General features: G+C 37.5%; 1 protein-coding gene across 2 annotated transcripts in view; it reads right to left on the bottom strand.

Annotated features, from left to right (window-relative positions):
- The window catches only part of nup160 (nucleoporin 160), an 86,266-nt gene extending 72,462 nt beyond the window's left edge, over window positions 1-13,804 (bottom strand). The window contains exons 1-2 of one of the 2 annotated variants that reach the window (XM_067437061.1): window positions 13,663-13,804; window positions 12,935-13,043 (exon numbers count right to left, since the gene is read on the bottom strand). In XM_067437061.1, the coding sequence (XP_067293162.1) occupies window positions 12,935-13,043; window positions 13,663-13,753 (200 nt within the window). In that variant the 5' untranslated portion in view covers window positions 13,754-13,804. Of the gene's footprint in view, window positions 1-12,934; window positions 13,047-13,662 lie in introns of both variants that reach the window. The other variant, XM_067437060.1, reaches the window with a different exon arrangement.
- Between the last annotated feature and the right edge of the window lie 9,502 nt (window positions 13,805-23,306).

Below are 23,306 nucleotides of genomic sequence, written 5' to 3' on the forward strand. Positions count from 1 at the left end.
GGAAACTTAATGTGTAATGTCCGAGCGTGACTAAGTGACAGGCGTGTGTGTGTGTGTGTGTGTGTGTGTGTGTGTGTGTGTGTGTCGTTGTTATAAGCTCATGTCTCCTGTAACTGTTATTACGAAATGCTATAAAATCTCTTGCGTGTTCAAATGATTTCCGTTCTCCGTCCCGAGACGAGCGTGAAATGTTGAATCGGATTATGCAGATTGCTTTAGTGTAGTGAGATGTCTTTTGAAACCAGAAGCAATTAGCTAATTTTGAGAGATTTTTGCTGAAATTATTTCTCACAAGAAAGCTTTCAAATGACTGATTTGATGTGATAAGCTTTGCTGATTAATTTACTAATAAACATTTGTGGTAATTTTCCACTTTATAAACTCAAAACTTGCATAATTGTTCTCATTCGCGTGCAATATACCCGCGCTAATATCAGACCTTGTGGTATCGATTTAATATCGGTACTTCGGTATTAGATTGTGGTACCGTACCGAAGCCAAAATTGTGGTATCGAGCCATCCCTACACGCATCACAACCGCCGCGCTCTTATTTCATTCAAATGAAATTGCTGTCTTGCGTCTTTTTGATTGTATTGAAAATGATATTGGAGGACTTTACTATTTATACTACTACACTGTACAAAATGGATTTATAAACAGGTAAATATTAAATCTAAATTTAAAATTTAAATCTCAATTCAATGTCCCCGTTATTATTTATGTGGTAAAAAAGAATCTGTGTAATAAGTGTACAATGAATACAGGGCTCGACATTAACCATGCTCCGGTGCTCGGTCATTCACTTGTCTAAAAAATACTTGTACAAAATTTGCTTGTCTGGAAATAAAATAGATTTTTGTGTGTGTGTGTGTGTTTGTGCATGTTGTACATATAACTTATTCTGAAGCAATATTCTCACCAGTGTTCAATCGTTTTTTACATATTTTAAATCTGCATATTTGTGATATTTTTAAGTTTTATAAAGGGCATTTTTCCTCTAATCTTAAATAAATTATCTATTAATTACATTAAAATAAGACACTATAGGACTGTTACCAATCTAATTAAATAATTTACACTGAAAAAATTACAACTGCATTAAATAATGTTATGAGATTTGTATTTTTGAATAAACAAAAGAAATGTAAAAAAAGTATATGAAACTAAACCACCAGTAGGTGGCAGCAGATGAGTCTTTGATGAGCGAGTCATTGACTACGTTTACATGGACAACAATACTCCGATATTAATCTGATTAAGACAATACTCTGATTAAGAGGCTACCATGTAGACAGCGATTTCTAATTACCTTAATCTGATTAAAGTCATAATCTAACTACACATAAATCGGATTAAGACATGTGGAGTATGCCTATTTTAGTCGCATTATCAGAGACATGTACACACCTTAATCTAACTATTAATGTCGTGTCGGAGATTTCACCGCATTTTGTGACAGGACACATACCGTTACGCACACCAGGGGAGTGTAGAGGGGAGGCTTTGTGGGTTGGAGCCTCTGCCCTTTTTGAAAATTAATCAAAAGTGCCCCTTTCAACAATCACCGATAATATTGTGGCCAATAAAACAAAATTGGAATTATACTTAATATAACAACGTGTACAAAACAGTAACAAATGGTGGAAAAGTCGCGTTTATCTTTTACGGATCTGTCAGTGTGAAAAGTCGTTGCCATAAACCTCGTTGCTATGGGCGGTGTGTGTTTTACTTGACTGTTCATTGTGAACACTGCGTCCTCTCTCTCTATTTTTATTTTTGTTGTAATTATTATGCTCATTGTAAAAGTAAAATACAATAAGTTTGTGTCTGTAATCGCAAACCAGATGGGTCATTCAGTGAACTCCTGTGGCTCGACGGCAGGAAAAACAATCCAAAGAGTCTCGATTTTTAAACCTTTATCATAATTAATCAAAGCTATTATTCTAAATGTAGGCTGTCAATAAGGAGGAAAGAGGGGCAGTGTCTCTTCAAAAAAAACAAAAAGAGGCAATACATAATATTAAAAAAAATAAATCAACGTAGATATAAAACATTATAAAAACGCATGTTTTGTTATACTTCTTAATGTAAAGTTCCACTGTCCAACAGCGACACCCGCAGGTGAAGTTAGCGGGTTTACTGAGCCCATAAAATTAACACACCTGCCAAAGTCACGCTATGATTGGATGTTGGAGAACATAGCGTGGCATGGGGACGTAAGGACGTGCCATAATCGATCTATGTTCTATCACATGTAAAACGGGAACATGAACGGAGTACTCTAAAAGCAACTCATGTAAACACCTTAATCAGAATATTGTCTTATTTAGAATAAGGTCAATAATTAGATTACTGCTGTCCATGTAAACGTAGTCATTGAGTCATTAATTTAAACGATTCATTCAAACGACTGATTCATTTAAGAATGGGGCAGTTGTTTACAATCAGGTCATTGAATCTTTCATTCAACCCAATCATTCAGTAACACACACTGCTGCTGTGTTATGGTTCTGCTGTTTGGAGCTATTTTTGCTGCTTAAAGGTGCACTATGCAGCTTTCCGTCCACTGGAGGGCGCCTATTCTAAAACAAATCGTAGTTTGATGACGCAAAGTGTGAGCGCAGCATCTTGGGAGATGTGGTCTTCTCATCACAGCCGGTGGAAAATAGGACTCGGGCAGAAATCACGTTCATGCGGTTATTAACGTTACTGTAGTGAAGCAGAGCAGGACCGAGTGTTGTGGACCGGAGCACGGCCGCTGGAGCGATTGGTAAACAAATACCCGCCTCGCGAGTACCGGGACTTTTATTATCAGCAGTCACCAGGCGCCTGCACTGATCCGCTCTTCCGGTTATGATTATGAGGTAAAGCAGCTCTGTTTATCATATTAGATACATTTAAGTGTGTTTAAAATGATGTTATGACGTTACTCCATGCGTTCAGTTGCTCACACTGCTAAGAGTAAAGCGCTCCTGCCAAATAAAAGCCGAAACCGAGGGTAACGCAGATATGACGCGATTGACAGACGACTCCCTCAGACGCTATGCTGAAACGTCCCGGTCCTGAGTTAAAATAGCAATTTTCTCACAATTTACAAATAGTTGGAAACATTTCGGATATTGTAGGTACTCAACTGAACAAAATATATAACACCGGCCTAGTGGTTTTTGGATATTTTACTGCAAAAATACTACATAGTAGAGCTGCAACTAACGATTATTTTTTCTGTCGACTAATCTAACGATTATTTTTTCGATTAGTCGACTAATCTAACGATTAATTTTTTTACCCTTTGAAATTTTTCAACATTCTGTAGCACCCCCTCGCATAAGTTACGCTAGAGGTGTAACAGTACAGACTGCTCACAGTTCACTTTGTATCACGGTTTTAGGTTCACGTTTCAGTACAGTTCGGTATTTGCTATGTTCAGGGGGAAAAGGACTACTGTCAAATGAAAATAAAGAAAATAAGAACAGATAACTTAAATAGAAGCAGCAGCACAAATAAATACTATTGAGCAAAGATGAGAATAAAATAAACAATGCTTTTCAGGATTTTCAGGTAGGTCTAACATTAGTTTTTAGGTAGAGAAATGGAATTAAGTAATCAAAAGTAAAATAACCACACATTTAACTGTTTAAAATTAAAAAATAATCCTTATTAAACTTACAAAAGCTATTCAGTCAGGAGCAGTGAGTGATGTCTTTATCTTTTGTTTGACATTAAACAGACAGCAGTGAATGCTACTGCCCCTTTAAGACCCACGGATAGTCGTCGTATTTTCTGTATAAAGTTCACTTAAGGCATAGAGTAGGCTATGACATTTTGACATACTTTTTGTGAGTTTGTCCGTTTAAGCACAGGATGTGAAAGATAACTCAATATTTGCGCGCTTTGGGACGAGTGCACAAAGACAGATCTCCTCATTCGAGTCTCCTGGCTACAAGGGGGGGATGACGGTGAAAATGACTGCTCATATTCGGACGTACAGCAGCACTCGCATGCGTTTTATAAAGTTTACAAAGAGAGACCGTTTTGCCCACGTTTTTTCTTTTATTATCGCTGTTGTTGTAGTGTATACCTGAGGAGTCAGCACGTGTATCCATCGACAGAAACATACATACAGCATTATTTTCAAGTTACAACCCATATTAAAGATGCGTCATCAGGTGTGAGATGAACCGAAGTGTAAGTGCGTCCCCGCAACTTTTGCTCAGGATCCCGGTTGGGAAACACTGGTCTGTATTGATTGACACCGCGCTTGTTTGTTTAGAATTATATGAGCGCCGTGACCGCGCGCTGTCGCGTGATGAAGGCTTGTCGCAACTCTGTTATTCAACTGCTCTGGTTTTAAAAGCTATGTCATACTAAATGCGCCAAAATGCAATAAAACTTGTTTTACGGTCGAATGCAACGCGTGTGTGTGTGAGTGAGTAGACGCGCAAAAGGGCGGAGAGAGAAGTTAAGGAAATGCAGCTAAACGAATATGCGTGCGTCTTTTAAATAGCGTGAAAATGAATGAATGACGAATGTGGCGGCCGTTATTGATTATGTGGCAGTGCGCCACAAATTAGTCTATGTGTGGGAAACACTGTTTGGCCTCTGTTTAAAGTATTCCCATACTTTTGATATTCGCGGTCTAGGTTTTTGTGATAGAACCAGGAGCAGAAGCCAACATTACGCGAGATGAACGTCTGACACGACGCGTCGACGCATTTCACGAACGTCGACGTATTTCCGTAGTCGACGTCATCGATGACGTCGACGCGTCGTTGCAGCACTACTACATAGTGCACCTTTAAAACAAAATCACTCAATATTGCATCTAAAATGTAAGTGACTAAATGTTAATTAATTGTTTATGGAGCTGTCATATGAAATCAGTGTCATTTTCAGTAGTGATGGTCTTCAGGAAAACAGCACATTTGGGTGTGTGACGTTAAGGTGCCCTAGAATGTAACATTGAATTAATCTTGCCATAGTGAAAAAAATAAAAGTTCAATACATGGACATCACATACTGTGAGTCTCAAACACCATCTTCTATTGAACCGATAGTCATTTGACAAGGCTTAGTCAATTTGCTAAATAAATATACATTTTTGAGAACTGAAGTATGATTATTTTGCAGCGGGTGAGTAATAAACATGACACTGGCTATTTTGAGTGGCTTCTACATTACTTTGTTTGGCTAAATAAATCGACTTTTAAATCAATACTCACCTGTCAAACTGTAACGTTACTGTAAACAACATATTTACGCGCTACCCAGTTCAGTTTGTGATTTAAAGTTAAGAAGCTATCATTGTCAAATCATTGCTATGACGGACGGTATAGGTGTGTTAGCTGTCATTAATTAGCACTGGAGGGAAAGACAATCAGAGCTCAACATTAATATTCATGACCCTTCCAGATAAGGCAAAAACAGAGATTACATCCTAGGGACAATTTATAGGGTTGTAAATGGACCTGTACAACTGTATCTGGACAATTTTTCCCTTAAATAAACCACATACCCTCTAGGTAGATATCAGAGAACAATGTAACATATTGTTTCAACTCATTCTAGGGCACCTTTAACTGTCTCATGTTATAAATAGGGCTGGGCAAAAAAATCGATTTTTCGATTAATCGGTTTTTAAAATCTGGTCGATTCAGAATCGATTCTCAAAGGCCACGAATCGTTTTTTTTTTTTTTTTTTTTTAAATTTTTTTCCACTAACATTGAACATAAGCTTAACGTAAATCTAATTACTAGTCTTCTCCACTAGATCTCACCCATTTGCCTTGCGTGATCTTACAAAGGAGGAAGAGGCGCACATCATTTATCCATTCAGTGTTTAAATGGCAGCTTCCGGTGCGTTGTCGCCTTTATAATGCTGTGGTGAAATGCTGTAGTAATACTAAAAATCTGCGGAACCATTTGATGTGACAACACACACATACACACGAGCACACAACCGCTAAAAATAATCACATACACGCGAATGCTTGCCTTGCATTAGGATCAAACATCAGCAGTCACTTAAGCACACGTTAGCCATTATAGACATATTCAAATTATAGTCCATATACAGCGCAGGATCAATAATTCAAACCCTAATAGCTTAAATATTATAAACAGATTTCCTCAAATAATAGTTAGTCCACAGTCAACTTAAGTCAGCACGTTACGGTATTGTTGTCTGTTACCACGACAACTACTCAACCATAGACAAAAATAATAATGAACGCATTTCTCACGTATGAAAAGTAAATGCACACAAAGCTTGCCGTGTACTGAAAATTGCTATATAAACAATCATCCAATATCCTAGCTTTTTATGTTTTAGAATAAATATATCAAAACATCCATAAAATACTTCTCAGATAATTTTTTTTTAAATAAAGTTGCATCAAAATTGTATTTAACAATTGTATGGATTTGAAATGTAGAGATGCGTTCTGTTTTAATGTACTCATGTGTACCTAAAATAAAAAGAGTGTAATATACAGGCTAGTGGCTCTTCATTTCTTTTTAATTACCCATTTATGTTCACTGTTCTGTTTTATAAATACCTATAGAAGCCTAAATCGAATCGATTTGAGGACTTGTGAATCGAAATCGAATCGAATTGGAACACCTAAATCGATACCCAGCCCTAGTTATAAATATAAAAAATTCGCATTTTGAATATTTACATATATAATATATTTACCTCTGTGTGAGCGCCACACACTCGTTTTGATTTCTCCTCGAGAGGCTGTGCGAGGGTCAACAGTGTGTTGTTACCGTCTACTAACACTAAATTAATGCAGAATTATTCTTTCATTTTGGTGATTTGTTAGTGATTTTTTTGTTATTGGCGTTTTAATCAGGCTCATGTCAGTCGAGCAAGAAAAATTGTCTTTCACTTGTCCCTTCATGAAATCCACTTGTCAAGCATCAGTGTCGAGCCCTATAATCTAACTATGTTGCGTGCTGCGCCTGCACCAGACTGACGCTGACTGGACAGGATTTACCCTGAGATTCCAAAATCATGATAATCAAACACGGTTTTAATGATAATTACATTTTAAATGATAACACCAAGCATCAGTAAATTTAATCATGGTTTACACTGTAAAAAGTCAATCTGTGGGTTTGTAGATTTCATTAAATTTAATATGTAAACTTTATTTAACAAAATTAATTTCTTGTTTTTTTGACAGTTTTTTGCATTGAAATTATTTAAAAATTACTGGAATAAAATCTAATGTGGTTGTTAAGGATTTAGCTATTATTTTTGAATAATTTAAGATCGAGAGAATATTGAATTAATCCAACATGATACAAATGAGCTGTTTTCAATTTAGAAGCATTTCCTGTTAAAACGCATGCTTAATGCAGCTCACAGCACGAGGCACACATGCACTGGAGTTCCTCGATGCAGACTCATTTCTGACAAAGGTAAGGACTATGTAATTTATATTTGAAAAAGCTGTTGTAAATTGTCCAAGTTGTCTACTTGATGTAATATGAATGTCATTTTTAATATATAGGGCCTATAGGACCTTAAAGGTGCAATGTCGTTGCTGCTTATGTGTGGATCAAATTTAATCAAAAAATGGGTCTGGGATGACGTGGGTGAGTACATGAAATTTTATTTTGTGTGAACTAACCCTTTAATCTGGTTTTCTTCAGTACATTTTTCACATATTTAACTTATCTAAAATGTGCTGTTGGTTTTGATTGCTTGTCCAGGGTGTTGCTGTGCTATTGGCACTGTTTCAAGCATGTTTCTTAAATGTCACCGCCCTTAGAGGAGATATCATTAATTAATTTCTTTCTTTTAGGATGAACATTGTCCTGTTGATATGACGAGAGGTGGTCATTCGCTCCATGACAGAATTCCTTGGGGAACGTACAGGAGATCTCATCAAAGAATTCAACGTATGCAAACTTAATTTCAATATACCAAATGTGTGAATTTAAATAAATTATTGTTGGTTACTTAACCATAATAATGTTGACTGGACTTAACTTGTTTGATCAGTATTATAAGATACAAATAGAGTTCCAGATTTTCTCTTTTAATCAGTATTTCTTAGGTTTTGAGTCTCACTGCTGTTTATGATTGCAGGAAAATGAAGAACAGTCAGGAATTGAACAGCTTGTGATGGCAGTAATTGTGACCAGGACAGGAGCTAAAAGTGACAGTCCAAATGACACTGGAATTGTTATCGAATGCTTGGAAGTTCTACTAGGCCTTGAAGTTGCAGTTCTGATGGTAAAGTTCACACTGAGAATACAAAATTTGTGACTTGTTGGCAATAAAATGAGTTTGTAATTCATCTTTGATGTCTGTCTGTTATTCATACCTGCAATCAGATTTAATTAAATTATTTTAATTAATCCACTCATTAAAAATAATACCAACTTAAATTTGTGTTAAATCAAAACAATTCCATTAAGTAGTATCCATTATTAAAGTCAGGTTTTTGTCCAAGGAAACCAATATTTTTGCTTAAATTTTACTTAATTATTTTGTGTGATGTTTGCAGTTACTCATTTTGAATGGTTGATTTTTAATGTGCTCATTTGATTAATTCTAACTCAATTTTTAAGTGTTGTCGAATTTAATTAATAACATTGCTTGTAATCTGTTGCCACAATTTTATTGAGTAGATATAGGGTATTATTATTTACAGTGTATGGTGAAACCGGTAAACGTCCCATACTTAATACATACACAATTATTAATAAGGTTTTTAAAAAAATTGCTTTATAAATGGTAAAAGTCCCCATAATAGCTAGAAATAAATATATATCGGCCATGAAAAAAATCGTGATTGGTGCATCACTATTTATTAATCACTGACCCAGTCTACTAAAGGTTGACCGATTCATAGTTTTTTCCAATGAATCCACACTGATAGCTGATTGATGGAACAACCGGTCATCAGGAAAAACCCATGCTGATAGTTGTTCAGCGTAGCATCCTTTGCTGGATCTATTTGGGGAGGCTGGAGCGGCTGAGAAGGGTCTGCTGTCATACAGTATGAGAACGGCCCTTTTAGAGGCAAAATAAAAGCCAAGTTTCCACCCACTTTCTCCACTGTTTTGTTATCAATATATTACAAACAAAAAAAAGTGCACTTTGCTGTCTCCAGCCTGTTTTCATTCAGTGGGCCTTTTACTAGGGGTGCATCGATCAGATATTAGGATCGGATATCGGCCGCGATACTGACGACAAAGCTGGGGGTTTATAATCCAGGGTTTTTTTTTTTGTTGTTTTTTTAATCGCAGCAGAACCCTACGTCATTCGTCAGTTTCACGTGTGTCGCGTGCTCGAAGCAACATGGAGCGAGCCAGAGAGTCGGATGTGTAGAGATATTTTATGCTTGCCACGCCAACTAGTTCGTCTGTCGGCAATAATACTACCAATTTAATCCAGAAACACCATGTTAAGGAGCACGCTGCATTCCTGTTCAGTACAGTAAAACTAAAGGAGTGGACAATATAGCCCAGCACTATGCAAAGGATTCATTTAGTGTAAGTGACTGATAGTGGATATGGATAAAGGCTAATGTAATGAACTCTCGGTAACAACACGCTGTTGACGCTCGCACATCTTGAGGAGAAATCAAAAAAGAGCCGCTCACACATAGTAATTGCGGTAAACATTCAAAATGTTACCTTTTTGTCTTTCTAACATATGAAACAGTTAAACAACATCACACAACCAAATGTGCTGTTTTCCTCAATACCATCACGATTGAAAATGTCACCGATTTCCTATGACAGCTCCATAAACAATCATTAACATTAGTTACTTACATTTTAGATGCAATATTGAGTCTTTTTGTTCTATTTCAGCTGCGAAAATAGTTCCAAACAGCAGAACCGTAACACATCTCGCGTGTTCTGAATGAATGGGTTGAATCAATGATTCAATAACCTGTTCGTAAACGACTGCCTCATTCTTAAAGGAATCAGTCGTTTGAATGAATCGTTTGAATGAATGACTCAATGACTCGCTCATTAAGACTCACCTGCTGCCACCTACTGGTGGTTTAGTTTCATATATTTTTCAACATTTATTTTGTTTATTCAAAAATACAAATCACATAACATTATTTAATGCAGTTGTAATTTTTCTGGGTAAATAATTTAATTTGATTGGTAACATCCCTATAGTGTCTTATCTTAATTTAATGTACAGATCAAATTTAAGAATATAATAGGAAACCTGAAGCATAGCTTATTTAATAAGATATGGGGAAAATGCCCTTTATAAAGGTAAAATATCACAAATATGCAGATTTAAAATATGTTAAAGCTGTTTGAAGACTGAGAATATTGCTTCAGAAAATGTTATGTTTACAACACACACACACCTAACTTTTTTCCAGACAAGCACATTTTTTACTCGGACAATGACCATTTTACTTATCCGAAGGACAGACATGAGCATGCTTAATGTCGAGCCCTAAATTACATTTTAGATTTGAATTATTATTGAATTTGTCTTATTATCTTTATTTAGTAAAGTCTGGTGCCTTTAGTCTCTTCAAGGAAGGTGTACAGTTTATTTTTAATTTAACAATAATATTGGATCGGTATCGGCAGATATACAAAGCCCAGGCATCGGTATCGGGACTGAAAAAGTCGGATCGGTGCACCCCTACCTTTTACCGATAAAATTGCACGTAATGTGCAATGTACATAATCTGCCCTCAAGTCATTTCCACACACAATATCACAAATTATATCCTAGATTTCATGTCCCAGATATTTGTAAAATGTAGAGAGTAATGAGAAGATTGCAATATACTGCTTCCTATTTTCACAAATAATAGGCCTATTACTAAATTAGGGAATATTAATCAGAAGAGCAAAGTGGGAGTTTGTCATTGGACACAGACCTTCTCAACTGTCCTGCTTACAACCTTACAGCAACAACCTTTACCGTAAGCCTTGACGTGCAGCCAGTCACGGTTTGATGTGGCCAAGAACATGTCAGATCATTCAAACCAAACAAAGTTATTAAAGACAATTTTTTCCCTTAAATAAGCCACATACCCTCTATGTAGATATCAGAGAACAATTTAACACATTGTTTCAAATCATTCTAGGGCACCTTTAAAGTGGAAATCAAAAGTTGACTGACTGCTAGGGCTGAAACGATTCATCGAGTAACTCGAGTTAATCGAATCAAAAAAATCCTCGAGGCAAAATCATCTGCCTCGATGCTTCGCTTAGTCCATTTAACTACACACAGATGTTGCAGAAATACATTTTTTGTGTAAGGACTCGGAGTATGAGCGAATTGCGGTTATATCCGCGGTTCAGGTGCGTAAACATCCCAAACATTGCAGGTGGATGAGAGAAATCGTTAATATGTTGATTTTAATAAAGACGCAGAACTCTCATATCACGCTAAAACGCAATGAATGCGTGTCGTTCTTTAACTTTCGTTTTCAGCTCATGTCGAGATCAAAGACCGCAATGCGAGAGAGAGAGCGGGCGGGCATCAGCACTGGTAATATCATTTAATATCGCTGTTTTTAAATGAAGAAAACTGTGTGTTGAGCTTCAGGATGCGACGCTGAACAGTTTCATTTGCGGCAGTTCACGCGTCAGCTGAGGAGATACGAGCAACTCCAAACACATGAACTCGATGGACTTTGCAGCTTTGCACATGGATCACCGTCATTGTGATGTGTGTGAAATCTTCTATATATCCTACTTAATAATATCTTCGAAATGCACCATTAGATGTTCTTAATACTAGGCGCAACAAACATCAGAACAAGCTGTAACGCGCGCGCGCGCGCGCGTGTGTGTGTGTGTGTGTGTGTGTGTGTGATGTGCAGCGCTCGTGCTTTCAGAGCTCAGAGCTGCGTGCTTTCATTGAGTTGTGTAATTTAAATATCACACTTTAATCATATTTATAGCTACTAACTTAAAACAAGCTATGTTACAATGATGAATGATTAGCTCAAAAGATCAGCATGTGTGATGTACTGTAACTGAATTAAACATATCTCGCGTTTGATCACGTTCTAGCGGTTATTCCTCCGTGTGATGTACCGGTTGTCGACCCTGGTTTATGTAGCCTAAATGTAATTTTGCCAAAATAAGTTTTTTTGTTTTGTTTAGCAACCTTCTTCAGTGTAGCTAATATGTGACAATAGCATCGCGCTTAACACTGAGGATTTGAAGTTGTGACTACCGGGTGCGGGTGGATGGTTTGCTTCTAACAGCTGATTCGGTGACGATAGAGCTGAGCCGCACATCTCTTGTTCCAAGCTAACCTGTCCAATATGTTTTGCTTCAGTAAAGGAGTAAATAAGACAGTAAATGCTTATGTCATGCCTGAGCTGAAGCTGAAACATGAAAGTTAAGTTGCACAACATAAATACAATGTTTAGTTATTTATATTAATTATAGAATATTTATAGAATATTAGAATATTTATATTATATAGAATTTATAAAATATTTATATTGGCATTATTGTTATTTATCTACTATTTAGATTTATTGGTTGTAGGTTTAGTTTTAGATTGAACTATGTTTACCTTTTTAAAGTAATTTGAAATAGATTTTTATTTAATATAATATGGCAATTGTATGGATTAAAATTGTTTAGTTTCACAGTTATTAATGTATGCAATTTCAGCAATAAGACTTAATTTTTCTAAAAAGAAAACAAATTAGATGTTAATTTTAAGATACCCGTCTTATTGTCTCTTATTGCTCTTTAATAAAGAAAAAGTAAGTATTATCCGATTAATCGATCGATTAAGTGGTAGATTAATCGATTACAAAAAGAATCGATAGCTGCAGCCCTACTGACCGCATTTCCACTTTAACGTCGAGCCCTGTCATTCAACAAAAGTGAGGCTGAAAAGAATGGCATAAGCCTCAATAGCATCAAAGTGAGCTAGAATGAGTGCTAAGCTCTCACCAGTGGATGAATCTGTTGCTGGTGACTGAGAGGAGTTTGCCACTGTCCTCGTAAGAGAATCCACCAGCACTGTCTGCATACTTCACACCGCCAGAGGAGCTCCCAACCCCTGCTAGACACAACAAAACACACTTCAATGGGTGACACTTCAGTGGATGCATGTCTCAGTCGTGATCTTAACAAAACTTTTGCATATCAATTGTGCCGTTAATATAAATTAACGAGTGTTCAGTGTAACGTTACAAATGACAACAAAAGTGACACAAATCTGCTTCAAAATGTTTACACACAAATGTGTGTGTGTGTGTGTGTGTGTGTGTGTGTGTGTGTGTGTGTGTGTGTGTGTGTGTGTGTGTGTGTGTGTGTGTGTTCTGATGTCTAACATTAATAATTTGCATTGTAGCTAATGTAGTTAGTGCGAGTTTGGTCCTTCTGTAACGTTAGAAATAACCTGCTACCAACACGTTGTAACTTTAGCCCGTAACAAAACAAAAACTCTTTTTAAAAAAAAAGTCAGACACTGGCAGCAAATATCCCAACGTCCGATACAAACATATTGTATAGATATATAGGGGATTTATATTTGCTATATTGTGTCCCCAAGTCTGCTATCGCGTCACACGCGAGCTGCCAACACTAAAGCCATCATTTAATCGCTCAGCCTATTTTTAACGCACGTCTGACTGAAAATGCCGTGTCAAAAACAGTTTAACATTAAAAGGAGTTACCTAGGTTCAGTGTTATCTGTCTGAATCGTGAGACAGTCTCTCTTTCAAATCCGCAGATCTCAATGTAACTCCTCTCCAGAACACCCGCCATCTTCACGCGCAGCACATTGGGACTCACTGCGCGCTTCCGCCTTTCAAAACCTTAAAGGGCCAGTACACTACAGCCGCTCTGACTGAGAGCCGCGAAGCCATACAGCGCCACAGTACAGTCTGCTGGCGGGGCAGTTTACAACCATGATAATGTCAAGTATTTTATTAACACGATCTAATTTAAATTATATATTATTAGGGCCCAAGCCCTGAAAGGGCGCAGAGCCCTATTGTTCTTCTAAGGATTTTTTTTTTTTTTTTGTTATTAGGGCCCAAGCCCTGAAAGGGCGCAGAGCCCTATTGTTCTTCTAAGGATTATTATTATTATTATTATTATTTTAACCCGACTATTTGGGCATTTTCGAGGCGCTTCCCATGCTCGAAAACTCTTGAAACTTTGCACACGCATCAGAATGCGCGGCCATCAGGGCCGGGCTGAGGCTGGGACCCGGGCGTGGCAGGGGGGCTCGACGGCGCCCCCTAAAGTGGGGTCTGAAAACGGGGTCTATAAATAAAACACACTTTCACGTACATATATGAAACTCGGTACACATATAGAGCTCATCGGGCCGAACAACTTTCGTGCTCTAAGTTATGTGTCAGCCCAACAGGAAGTGAGCTATTATGGGTTGTTCGGAAAACGCATGCTGTGGAATTTGCGATACTCCTCCTAGACGATTCACCCGATCAGCACCAAACTCGGTCAGCATGAAGTCAAGACACTGAGAATACTAAATTGCGAGCGACTTTTTAATATCTCAAACGGTTAGGCTGTGGCGAAGAGACGAATTTATAGCGAGAAAAAGGAAACAGGAAGTGTGTTAAAACTTTTGCATACATTAATTCATTTTGATGAAACTTCAGCTGTGTGTTCGTTGTAAGAGGCCGATCACATGGATATGACTTTTGTGAGTCAAAGTTATAGCGCCACCAACTGGCAGCAGGAAGTGTCACTTTTGTCCAAAGTGGGGGGTTAGTTTTATCTGCAGTCACCAAACTCGGAATATATATTGTACTTTTCGAGCCGGACAACTTTCTAATTTACAGTCATTAGCTCTGACCAACAGGAAGTCAGATAATTTGGTTGGAAGATAACACAAAGTGGAAAGCGAGCTCTGAGTTTTTACCTTCTCCTCAAAAGCGATTCATTCAATCTCCTCCAAACTCGGACAACATGAAGTAAATATACAGAAGATGCTAAAATGCGAACGGTTATTGGATATCTCAAACGGTGTTCCCGTAGCAAAAGCCTAAAAAACACAAAATAAGCACACAAGTAATGGTTCATAAATAAGGCTATACTCCCACCTGCTGGTTATTCTATATATCACACTGTGTTTTTTTTTTTTTTTTTTTTCAACACTTATACTCTCCCTTAAATGACCAGTAGAGGGCAATATTGTATAAGTTTTCAAGCAAAAAACCTTGCCTGTGTGTGTGTGTGTGTGAATGGTTTTCTAGCCTGGTGGGGACTTAAACCTGAATGCACACAGACTCATGGGGACTTCCCAATGGGTACAAAAGCTTTTAAATCAGACAGAATGAGTTCTTTTGAGGAAAGTTTTGTGTGATGGGTAGGTTTAGGGGCAGGAGCAGTATAGGATGACAGAATATATGGTTTGTACAGCATAAAAACCATTACGTCTATGAGACCCCAGAAAGATAGTGAACCAGACATGAGTGTGTGTGTATGTGTGTGTGTTTGTGGGTGGGTGTGTGTGTTGTGGATGGGGGATGGTGGATGGGCTTAACTGATAAGAGTTGCCTGCAGCATACTTCAGCATTACTACTGTGTGTGTGTGTGTGTGTGTGTGTGTGTGTGTGTGTGTGTGTGTGTGTGTGTGTGTGTGTGTGTGTGTGTGTGTGTGTGTGTGTGTGTGTGTGTGTGTGTGTGTGTGTGTGTGTGTGTGTGTGTGTGAATGGTTTTCTAGCCTGGTGGGGACTTAAACCTGAATGCACACAGACTCATGGGGACTTCCCAATGGGTACAAAAGCTTATAAATCAGACAGAATGAGTTCTTTTGAGGAAAGTTTTGTGTGATGGGTAGGTTTAGGGGCAGGAGCAGTATAGGATGACAGAATATATGGTTTGTACAGCATAAAAACCATTACGTCTATGAGACCCCAGAAAGATAGTGAACCAGACATGAGTGTGTGTGTATGTGTGTGTGTTTGTGGGTGGGTGTGTGTGTTGTGGATGGGGGATGGTGGATGGGCTTAACTGATAAGAGTTGCCTGCAGCATACTTCAGCATTACTACTGTGTGTGTGTGTGTGTGTGTGTGTGTGTGTGTGTGTGTGTGTGTGTGTGTGTGTGTGTGTGTGTGTGCGTGCGTGTGTGTGTGTGTGTGTGTGTGTGTGTGTGTGTGTTTGTTCTTTTTTCTAGCCTGGTGGGGACTTCAACCTGAATGCACACAGACTCATGGGGACACGTGTCACTGATTTCTACAGTGTGTGTGTGTGTGTGTGTGTGTGTGTGTGTGTGTGTGTGTGTGTGTGTGTGTGTGTGTGTGTGTGTGTGTGTGTGTGTGTGTGTGTGTGTGTGAGAACCACTCTTCTGTCTAAAAAGATTACCTCCCAATGCTGTGCTTTGGCCTGCATTAAAGGATTAAACATTTTATTCTGGGTTTGAATAAAAAAAATAATGTATAAAACCAGTTTATTTGTAGGGCATTGACAATATTGTTTTATATAATTAGTTGAATAATTGTGTTAATACAAATAATTATTAATAGAAAAATATAAATATAAAAAACATTACTAACAAAAGAAAAAAAAACACATTTAATTGTCTTTTGGAACATTTCCCCACAGTTTAGACTTTACTATTATTGTTTTGCTGAAAATCATGTTTAATCTAAATCTCACTCTGCCTCTCTCTCTCTCTCTCTCTCTCTCTCTCTCTCTCTCTCTCTCTCTCTCTCTGTATGTGTATGTGTGTGTGTGTGTGTGTGTGTGTGTGTGTGTGTGTGTGTGTGTGTGTGTGTGTGTGTGTGTGTGTGTGTGTGTGTTTGTAGGGGGATGGTGCCAGCTTCATTTTGATTGTGAAAAGATTAGCTCATTGCTGTATGCTTTGGCAAGCATTAAAGGATAAAAAAATATATTATTCTGGGTTACAATAAAATTATAGAACCAGTTAATTTGTAACAATAGAAAAAACACATTTGAGTTTCCTTTTCAAACAATGAAGTTTGTGTAACCTAAAAATAAGCAGATTAATGCCTTTTATTTGTGGACGAAAATGAGAGCAAATGATATAGAATAACAAGAAGGTGGGAGTATAGCCTTAGTTATGAACCAGGTTGGATATGTCCTTAAGAACACCGTTTTGAAGATAAAACTATTGTTATTGCAAAACAGTGTTTCCAGACAGTGAAGAAAAAAAAAAAACTTTCTCCCACTGTTTAGATTATTATTTTTTTGTTTGTTTCAAATCTTGTTTCTTTCGGAATTAGACTCTGCCTCTCTGTCTGTCGTTCCCCTCCCCCCTCACTCTCCCTCTCTGAGTTTCACTCTGTTTGGGTTGTGTGTGTGTGTGTGTGTGTGTGTGTGTCACCTTGTCTCTTGATTGTCATAATTTAAACCTTCATATCACAAATAACTATCACTTTAGTGTGAAAAATAAGTTTAAAAAAAAACAAAAAATATACTATATCTTTAATTAAATACTGGCCTTTTGAACTTACAACATTTTGAGCTGCAAAATATACATTTGCACATAATTGAAAGTGACCCATTATATCCTAATACATAAAAAAAAAAAAATCTATATTTAAATTTCATAATAGGTGTGGCTTGTGGTCATAGGGGTACCAGCTGCTGTGATACATGTGGCATATTAGAGCAATTTTCAAATATTCTCCTGTTTAAATGCATATTGCCTGTCGTGCACATTCTCAGCGGTATAAAAACATGCTGCATGTTTTAGAGAGGTCGACTTTGACCAGTAAATATATTCAGATGACTTTGATATCGTTATTTTAAATTTAATTACATTTAAACATTTAAAAGTGGCTGTTAATAATACACTTCCATAAAATGTATGCAGGCATATTCCTCTTACCTGACACTGATATTAAAATAATTTTTGCGGTTTCTGTGATTTGGCTTTATTTTTTATTTTTTTTATTTTAAAAAAATATTGAATGCCACACATATTGAAATAAAAACAAATGCTGCATAAAATTGGTGAACAATCACAAGCTACGGTAGGTCAAAAACACATAAAGAGAAGTGTAAGGATAATACAACATCAGCATTTGGACAGTATTCTGCACTCATTTTGAAATTGACATTTGACATCATCTGACATGAAATTAATGAATAAAATGTAATTGATTTCAGAGATGTGAGTGTTGTGGTTCCTGGTCATAGCAGCACCAGTTGCTGCAGTTAATGAGGTGAATTCAAATGACTTTGACATAGTCCCTTTATTTATTTTTTCCCATATTAAATGCCTATTGGCTTGCTGTGCACAGTTAAGCTGATGCCACCGGGGTGGCGGTGCCCCCGGCTTGGGCCCGTCATCGCTGCTCGCAGCTTTAATTATTTATTATTTTTTTACGCGACTATTTGGGCATTTTTGGGGCCCTTCCCATGCTCGAAAACTCTTGAAACTTTGCACACGCATCAGAATGCGCGGCCATCAGGGCCGGGCCGAGGCTGGTACCCGGGCGTGGCAGGGGGGCTCGACAGCGCCCCCTAAAGTGGTGTCTGAAAACGGGGTCTATAAATCAAACACACTTGCACGTACATATATGAAACTCGGTACACATATAGAGCTCATCGGGCCGAACAACTTTCGTGCTCTAAGTTATGTGTCAGCCCAACAGGAAGTCAGCTATTATGGGTTGTTCGGAAAACGCATGCTGTGGAATTTGCGATACTCCTCCTAGACGATTCACCCGATCAGCACCAAACTCGGTCAGCATGAAGTCAAGACACTGAGGATGCTAAATTGCGAGCAACTTTTTGATATCTCAAACGGTTTGGCCGTGGCGAAGAGACGAATTTATGGCGAGAAAAGGGAAACAGGAAGTGTGTAATAACTTCTGCATACATTAATTCATTTTGATGAAACTTCAGCTGTGTGTTCGTTGTAAGAGGCCGATCACATGGATATGACTTTTGTGAGTCAAAGTTATAGCGCCACCAACTGGCAGCAGGAAGTGTCACTTTTGTCCAAAGAGGAGGGTTAGTTTTATCTACATTCACCAAACTCGGTATATATATAGTACTTTTCGAGCCGGACAACTTTCTAATTTACTGTCATTAGCTCTGACCAACAGGAAGTCAGATAATTTGGTTGGAAGATAACACAAAGTGGAAAGCGAGCTCTGAGATTTTACCTTCTCCTCAAAAGCGATTCATTCAATCTCCTCCAAACTCGGACAACATGAAGTAAATATACAGAAGATGCTAAAATGCGAACGGTTATTGGATATCTCAAACGGTGTTCCCGTAGCAAAAGCCTAAAAAACACAAAATAGGGACACACGTGCCTGGTTCATAAATAAGGCTATACTCCCACCTGCTGGTTATTCTATATATCACACTGGCTGTTTTTCTGTTTTTTTTTTCTGTTTTTTCAACACTTATGCTCTCCCTTTAATGACCAGTAGAGGGCAATATTGTATAAGTTTTCAAGCAAAAAACCTTGCCTCTGTGTGTGTGTGTGAATGGTTTTCTAACCTGGTGGGGACTTAAACCTGAAGGCACACAGACTCATTGGGACTTCCCAATGGGTACAAAAGCTTATAAATCAGACAGAATGAGTTCTTTTGAAGAAAGTTTTGTGTGATGGGTAGGTTTAGGGGCAGGAGCAGGATGACAGAATATATGGTTTGTACAGCATAAAAACCATTATATCTATGAGTCCCCAGAAAGATAGTGAACCAGACATGAGTGTGTGTGTATGTGTGTGTGTTTGTGGGTGGGTGTGTGTGTGTTGTGGATGGTGGATGGGCTTAACTGATAAGAGTTGCCTGCAGCATACTTCAGCATTACTACTGTGTGTGTGTGTTCGTGTGTGCGTGTGTGCGTGTGTGTGTGTTCTTTTTTCTAGCCTGGTGGGGACTTCAACCTGAATGCACACAGACTCATGGGGACACGTGTCACTGATTTCTACAGTGTGTGTGTGTGTGTGTGTGTGAGCCACTCTTCTGTCTAAAAAGATTACCTCTCAATGCTGTGCTCTGGCCTGCATTCATGGATAAAAAAAATTATTCTGGGTTTGAATAAAAAAATGAATGTATAAAACCAGTTTATTTGTAGGGCATTGACAATATTGTTTTATATAATTAGTTAAATAATTGTGTTAATACAAATAATTATTAATAAAAAATATAAATATAAAAAAACATTACTAACAAAAGAAAAAACCCATTTAATTGTCTTAAAAAAAAAAGTAGTGTGTGTAACTTAAAAAATGAGAAGATTAATGCCTTTTGTTTAAGGACAAAAATGAGAACCAATGAGCTACCGGCATATAGAATAACCAGAAGGTGGGAGTGTAGCCTTATTTAGTAACCAGGTTGGATATGTCCAAGGGAACACTGTTTTGAAGATTAAACTATTGTTGTTATTGCAGAACAGTGTTTTCAGACAGTGAAATAAAAACAATGATCTCTCACTGTTTAGATTTTGTGTCTGTCATTCCCCTCCCCCCTCACTCTCTCAGGATCACTCTATGTGTGTGTGTGTGTGTGTGTGTGTGTGTGTGTGTGTGTGTGTGTGTGTGTGTGTGTGTGTGTGCGTGGAGGGGGTCTCTCTCACTCTGTGTGTGTCGCCTTGTTTCTTGTTTTTTTCATAATTTAACCCTTTCATATCATAGGCTATATCAGCAATTTCTATCACTTTATTGTGAAAAATAAGTTTAAAAAATGTATTATATATATATATATATATATATATATATATATATATATATATATATATATATATATATATATATATATATATATATATATATATATATATATATATATATAAAACACTGGTCTTCTGAACTTACAATATTTTGAGCTGCAAAAAATGCATTTGCACATAATTGAAAGTGACCTATTATATCCTAATACTTTTAATTGTTTTCTATAACATAGGCTTTAAAGAAGGTCATGTGCTGTGTTTGCAAAGATCATGTATGACACCTCTTTAAACTAATTATTTATTGATAGAATTCAAATGGATTAAAAAAAATAATTTCACATGATCTTATAAAAGTGGCTGTTTATAATAAACTTCTATAAATTATATGCACGCATATTACTCTTACCTGACACTGATATTATAATCATTGTTGCTGTCTCTGTGATTTGGCTTAATTTATTTTTAAGAGAAGTGTAAGGATAATACAACTTCAGCATTTGGACAGTATTCTGCACTCATTTTGAAATTGACATTTGACATCATCTGACATAAAATTAATTAATAAAATGTAATTGATCTCAGAGATGTGAGTGTTGTGGTTCCTGGTCATAGCAGCACCAGTTGCTGCAGTTAATGAGGTGAATTCAAATGACTTTGACATAGTCCCATTATTTATTTTTTCCCATATTAAATGCCTATTGGCCTGCTGTGCACAGTTAAGCTGATGCCACCGGGGTGGCGGTGCCACCGGCTTGGGCCCGCCATCGCTGCTCGCAGCTTTAATTATCTTAGAAATTGTATTATTATATAAATTATTATACTATTTTAGGAATATTAAAAGGGCTTTAGCCTACTTAAATGATTAACAGAAAATAAGAACACTAAAAATAAAACACTGGATGATGATGCTGTGTCTATAAGAGGATATGCTCTATATAGAAATGACATAAGTATGGGGAGGTGTAGCTTTTTATGTTCAAAACCATATTTCAGGAAAAGTAAGGGATGATATCATGTGTAATGAAGTTGAGGTATGCTTCAAGTCAGTTTACCTTATGTTAAATCAATGTTAGTGGGTTGCTATTATAGGACACCAAGTTCAAATCATAAATGCTTTAGCTATGGGTGAGATGCCGAATAAGGTATGTGAATGGAATACAGAAGTTATTGTTTACAGGGGATTTTAATATTGACTGGCTTTTATATAATTGTTCTTTGAAACTTCAGTTGGCCACAATAACAGAGGAGGCATGTGGTTTAAAACAAATGGTGAGACAACCAATGACAATATTTACTAAGCACAAAAACTATTCTCGTCTCTTCATAAATGATTGTAGAGCCGCTGTAGTGAGATGGGCTTTGTAACGACGTCTTTAGTGCCTTTATGGGTCTTGAGAGAGGAAATGACATTGGTGTCAATGAAGGCCTTTCTGAGCCATCGGATTTACACACTAATATCTTCATCTGTGTGTGAAGATGAACGGAGGTCTGGCGGGTGTCCAACGACATGAGGGAAAGGAATTAATGAGAGAATTCTCATTTTTGGGTGAACTAACCCTTTAATCAAAATGTATGGCTAAATAGAAAAATAAATGAGGAGGTAAATACTTTGGTGTACATTAAATAGTGGGAAGACATTTCCTCAACCTACTTCGATGGACTGTGATGGTATTCTTATTACAAAAAAAAATGCACATTATTTTAATACTTATTTTGGTAGTAAGGTATATAAATTTAAGAAATAATTATAATATGGAACAGACAAAAACTTTTTTTAAGACCATTTTTAACATAAAAAATTCTAGGAGTAAACATTGTCATTTGGAGTTCAGTAGAAACTGTTACTAAGTTAATAAAGTCTACATGTAAGGATAAACAATCAGGGGTAGATAATACAGGGAGTGCAGAATTATTAGGCAAATGAGTATTGACCACATCATCCTCGTTATGCATGTTGTCTTACTCCAAGCTGTATAGGCTGGAAAGCCTACTACCAATTAAGCATATTAGGTGATGTGCATCTCTGTAATGAGAAGGGGTGTGGTCTAATGACATCAACACCCTATATCAGGTGCGCATAATTATTAGGCAACTTCCTTTCCTTTGGCAAAATGGGTCAAAAGAAGGACTTGACAGGCTCAGAAAAGTCAAAAATAGTGAGATATATTGCAAAGGGATGCAGCAGTCTTAAAATAGCCAAGCTTCTGAAGCGTGATCATCGAACAATCAAGCGTTTCATTCAAAATAGTCAACAGGGTCGCAAGAAGCGTGTGGAAAAACCAAGGCGCAAAATAACTGCCCGTGAACTGAGAAAAGTCAAGCGTGCAGCTGCCAAGATGCCACTTGCCACCAGTTTGGCCATATTTCAGAGCTGCAACATCACTGGAGTGCCCAAAAGCACAAGGTGTGCAATACTCAGAGACATGGCCAAGGTAAGAAAGGCAGAAAGTCGACCACCACTGAACAAGACACACAAGCTGAAACGTCAAGACTGGGCCAAGAAATATCTCAAGACTGATTTTTCTAAGGTTTTATGGACTGATGAAATGAGAGTGAGTCTTGATGGGCCAGATGGATGGGCCCGTGGCTGGGTTGGTAAAGGGCAGAGACCTCCAGTCCGACTCAGACGCCAGCAAGGTGGAGGTGGAGTACTGGTTTGGGCTGGTATCATCAAAGATGAGCTTGTGG

Source organism: Pseudorasbora parva, chromosome 25 (assembly GCF_024679245.1).
Source record: "Pseudorasbora parva isolate DD20220531a chromosome 25, ASM2467924v1, whole genome shotgun sequence".
Classification (NCBI taxonomy): domain Eukaryota; kingdom Metazoa; phylum Chordata; class Actinopteri; order Cypriniformes; family Gobionidae; genus Pseudorasbora; species Pseudorasbora parva.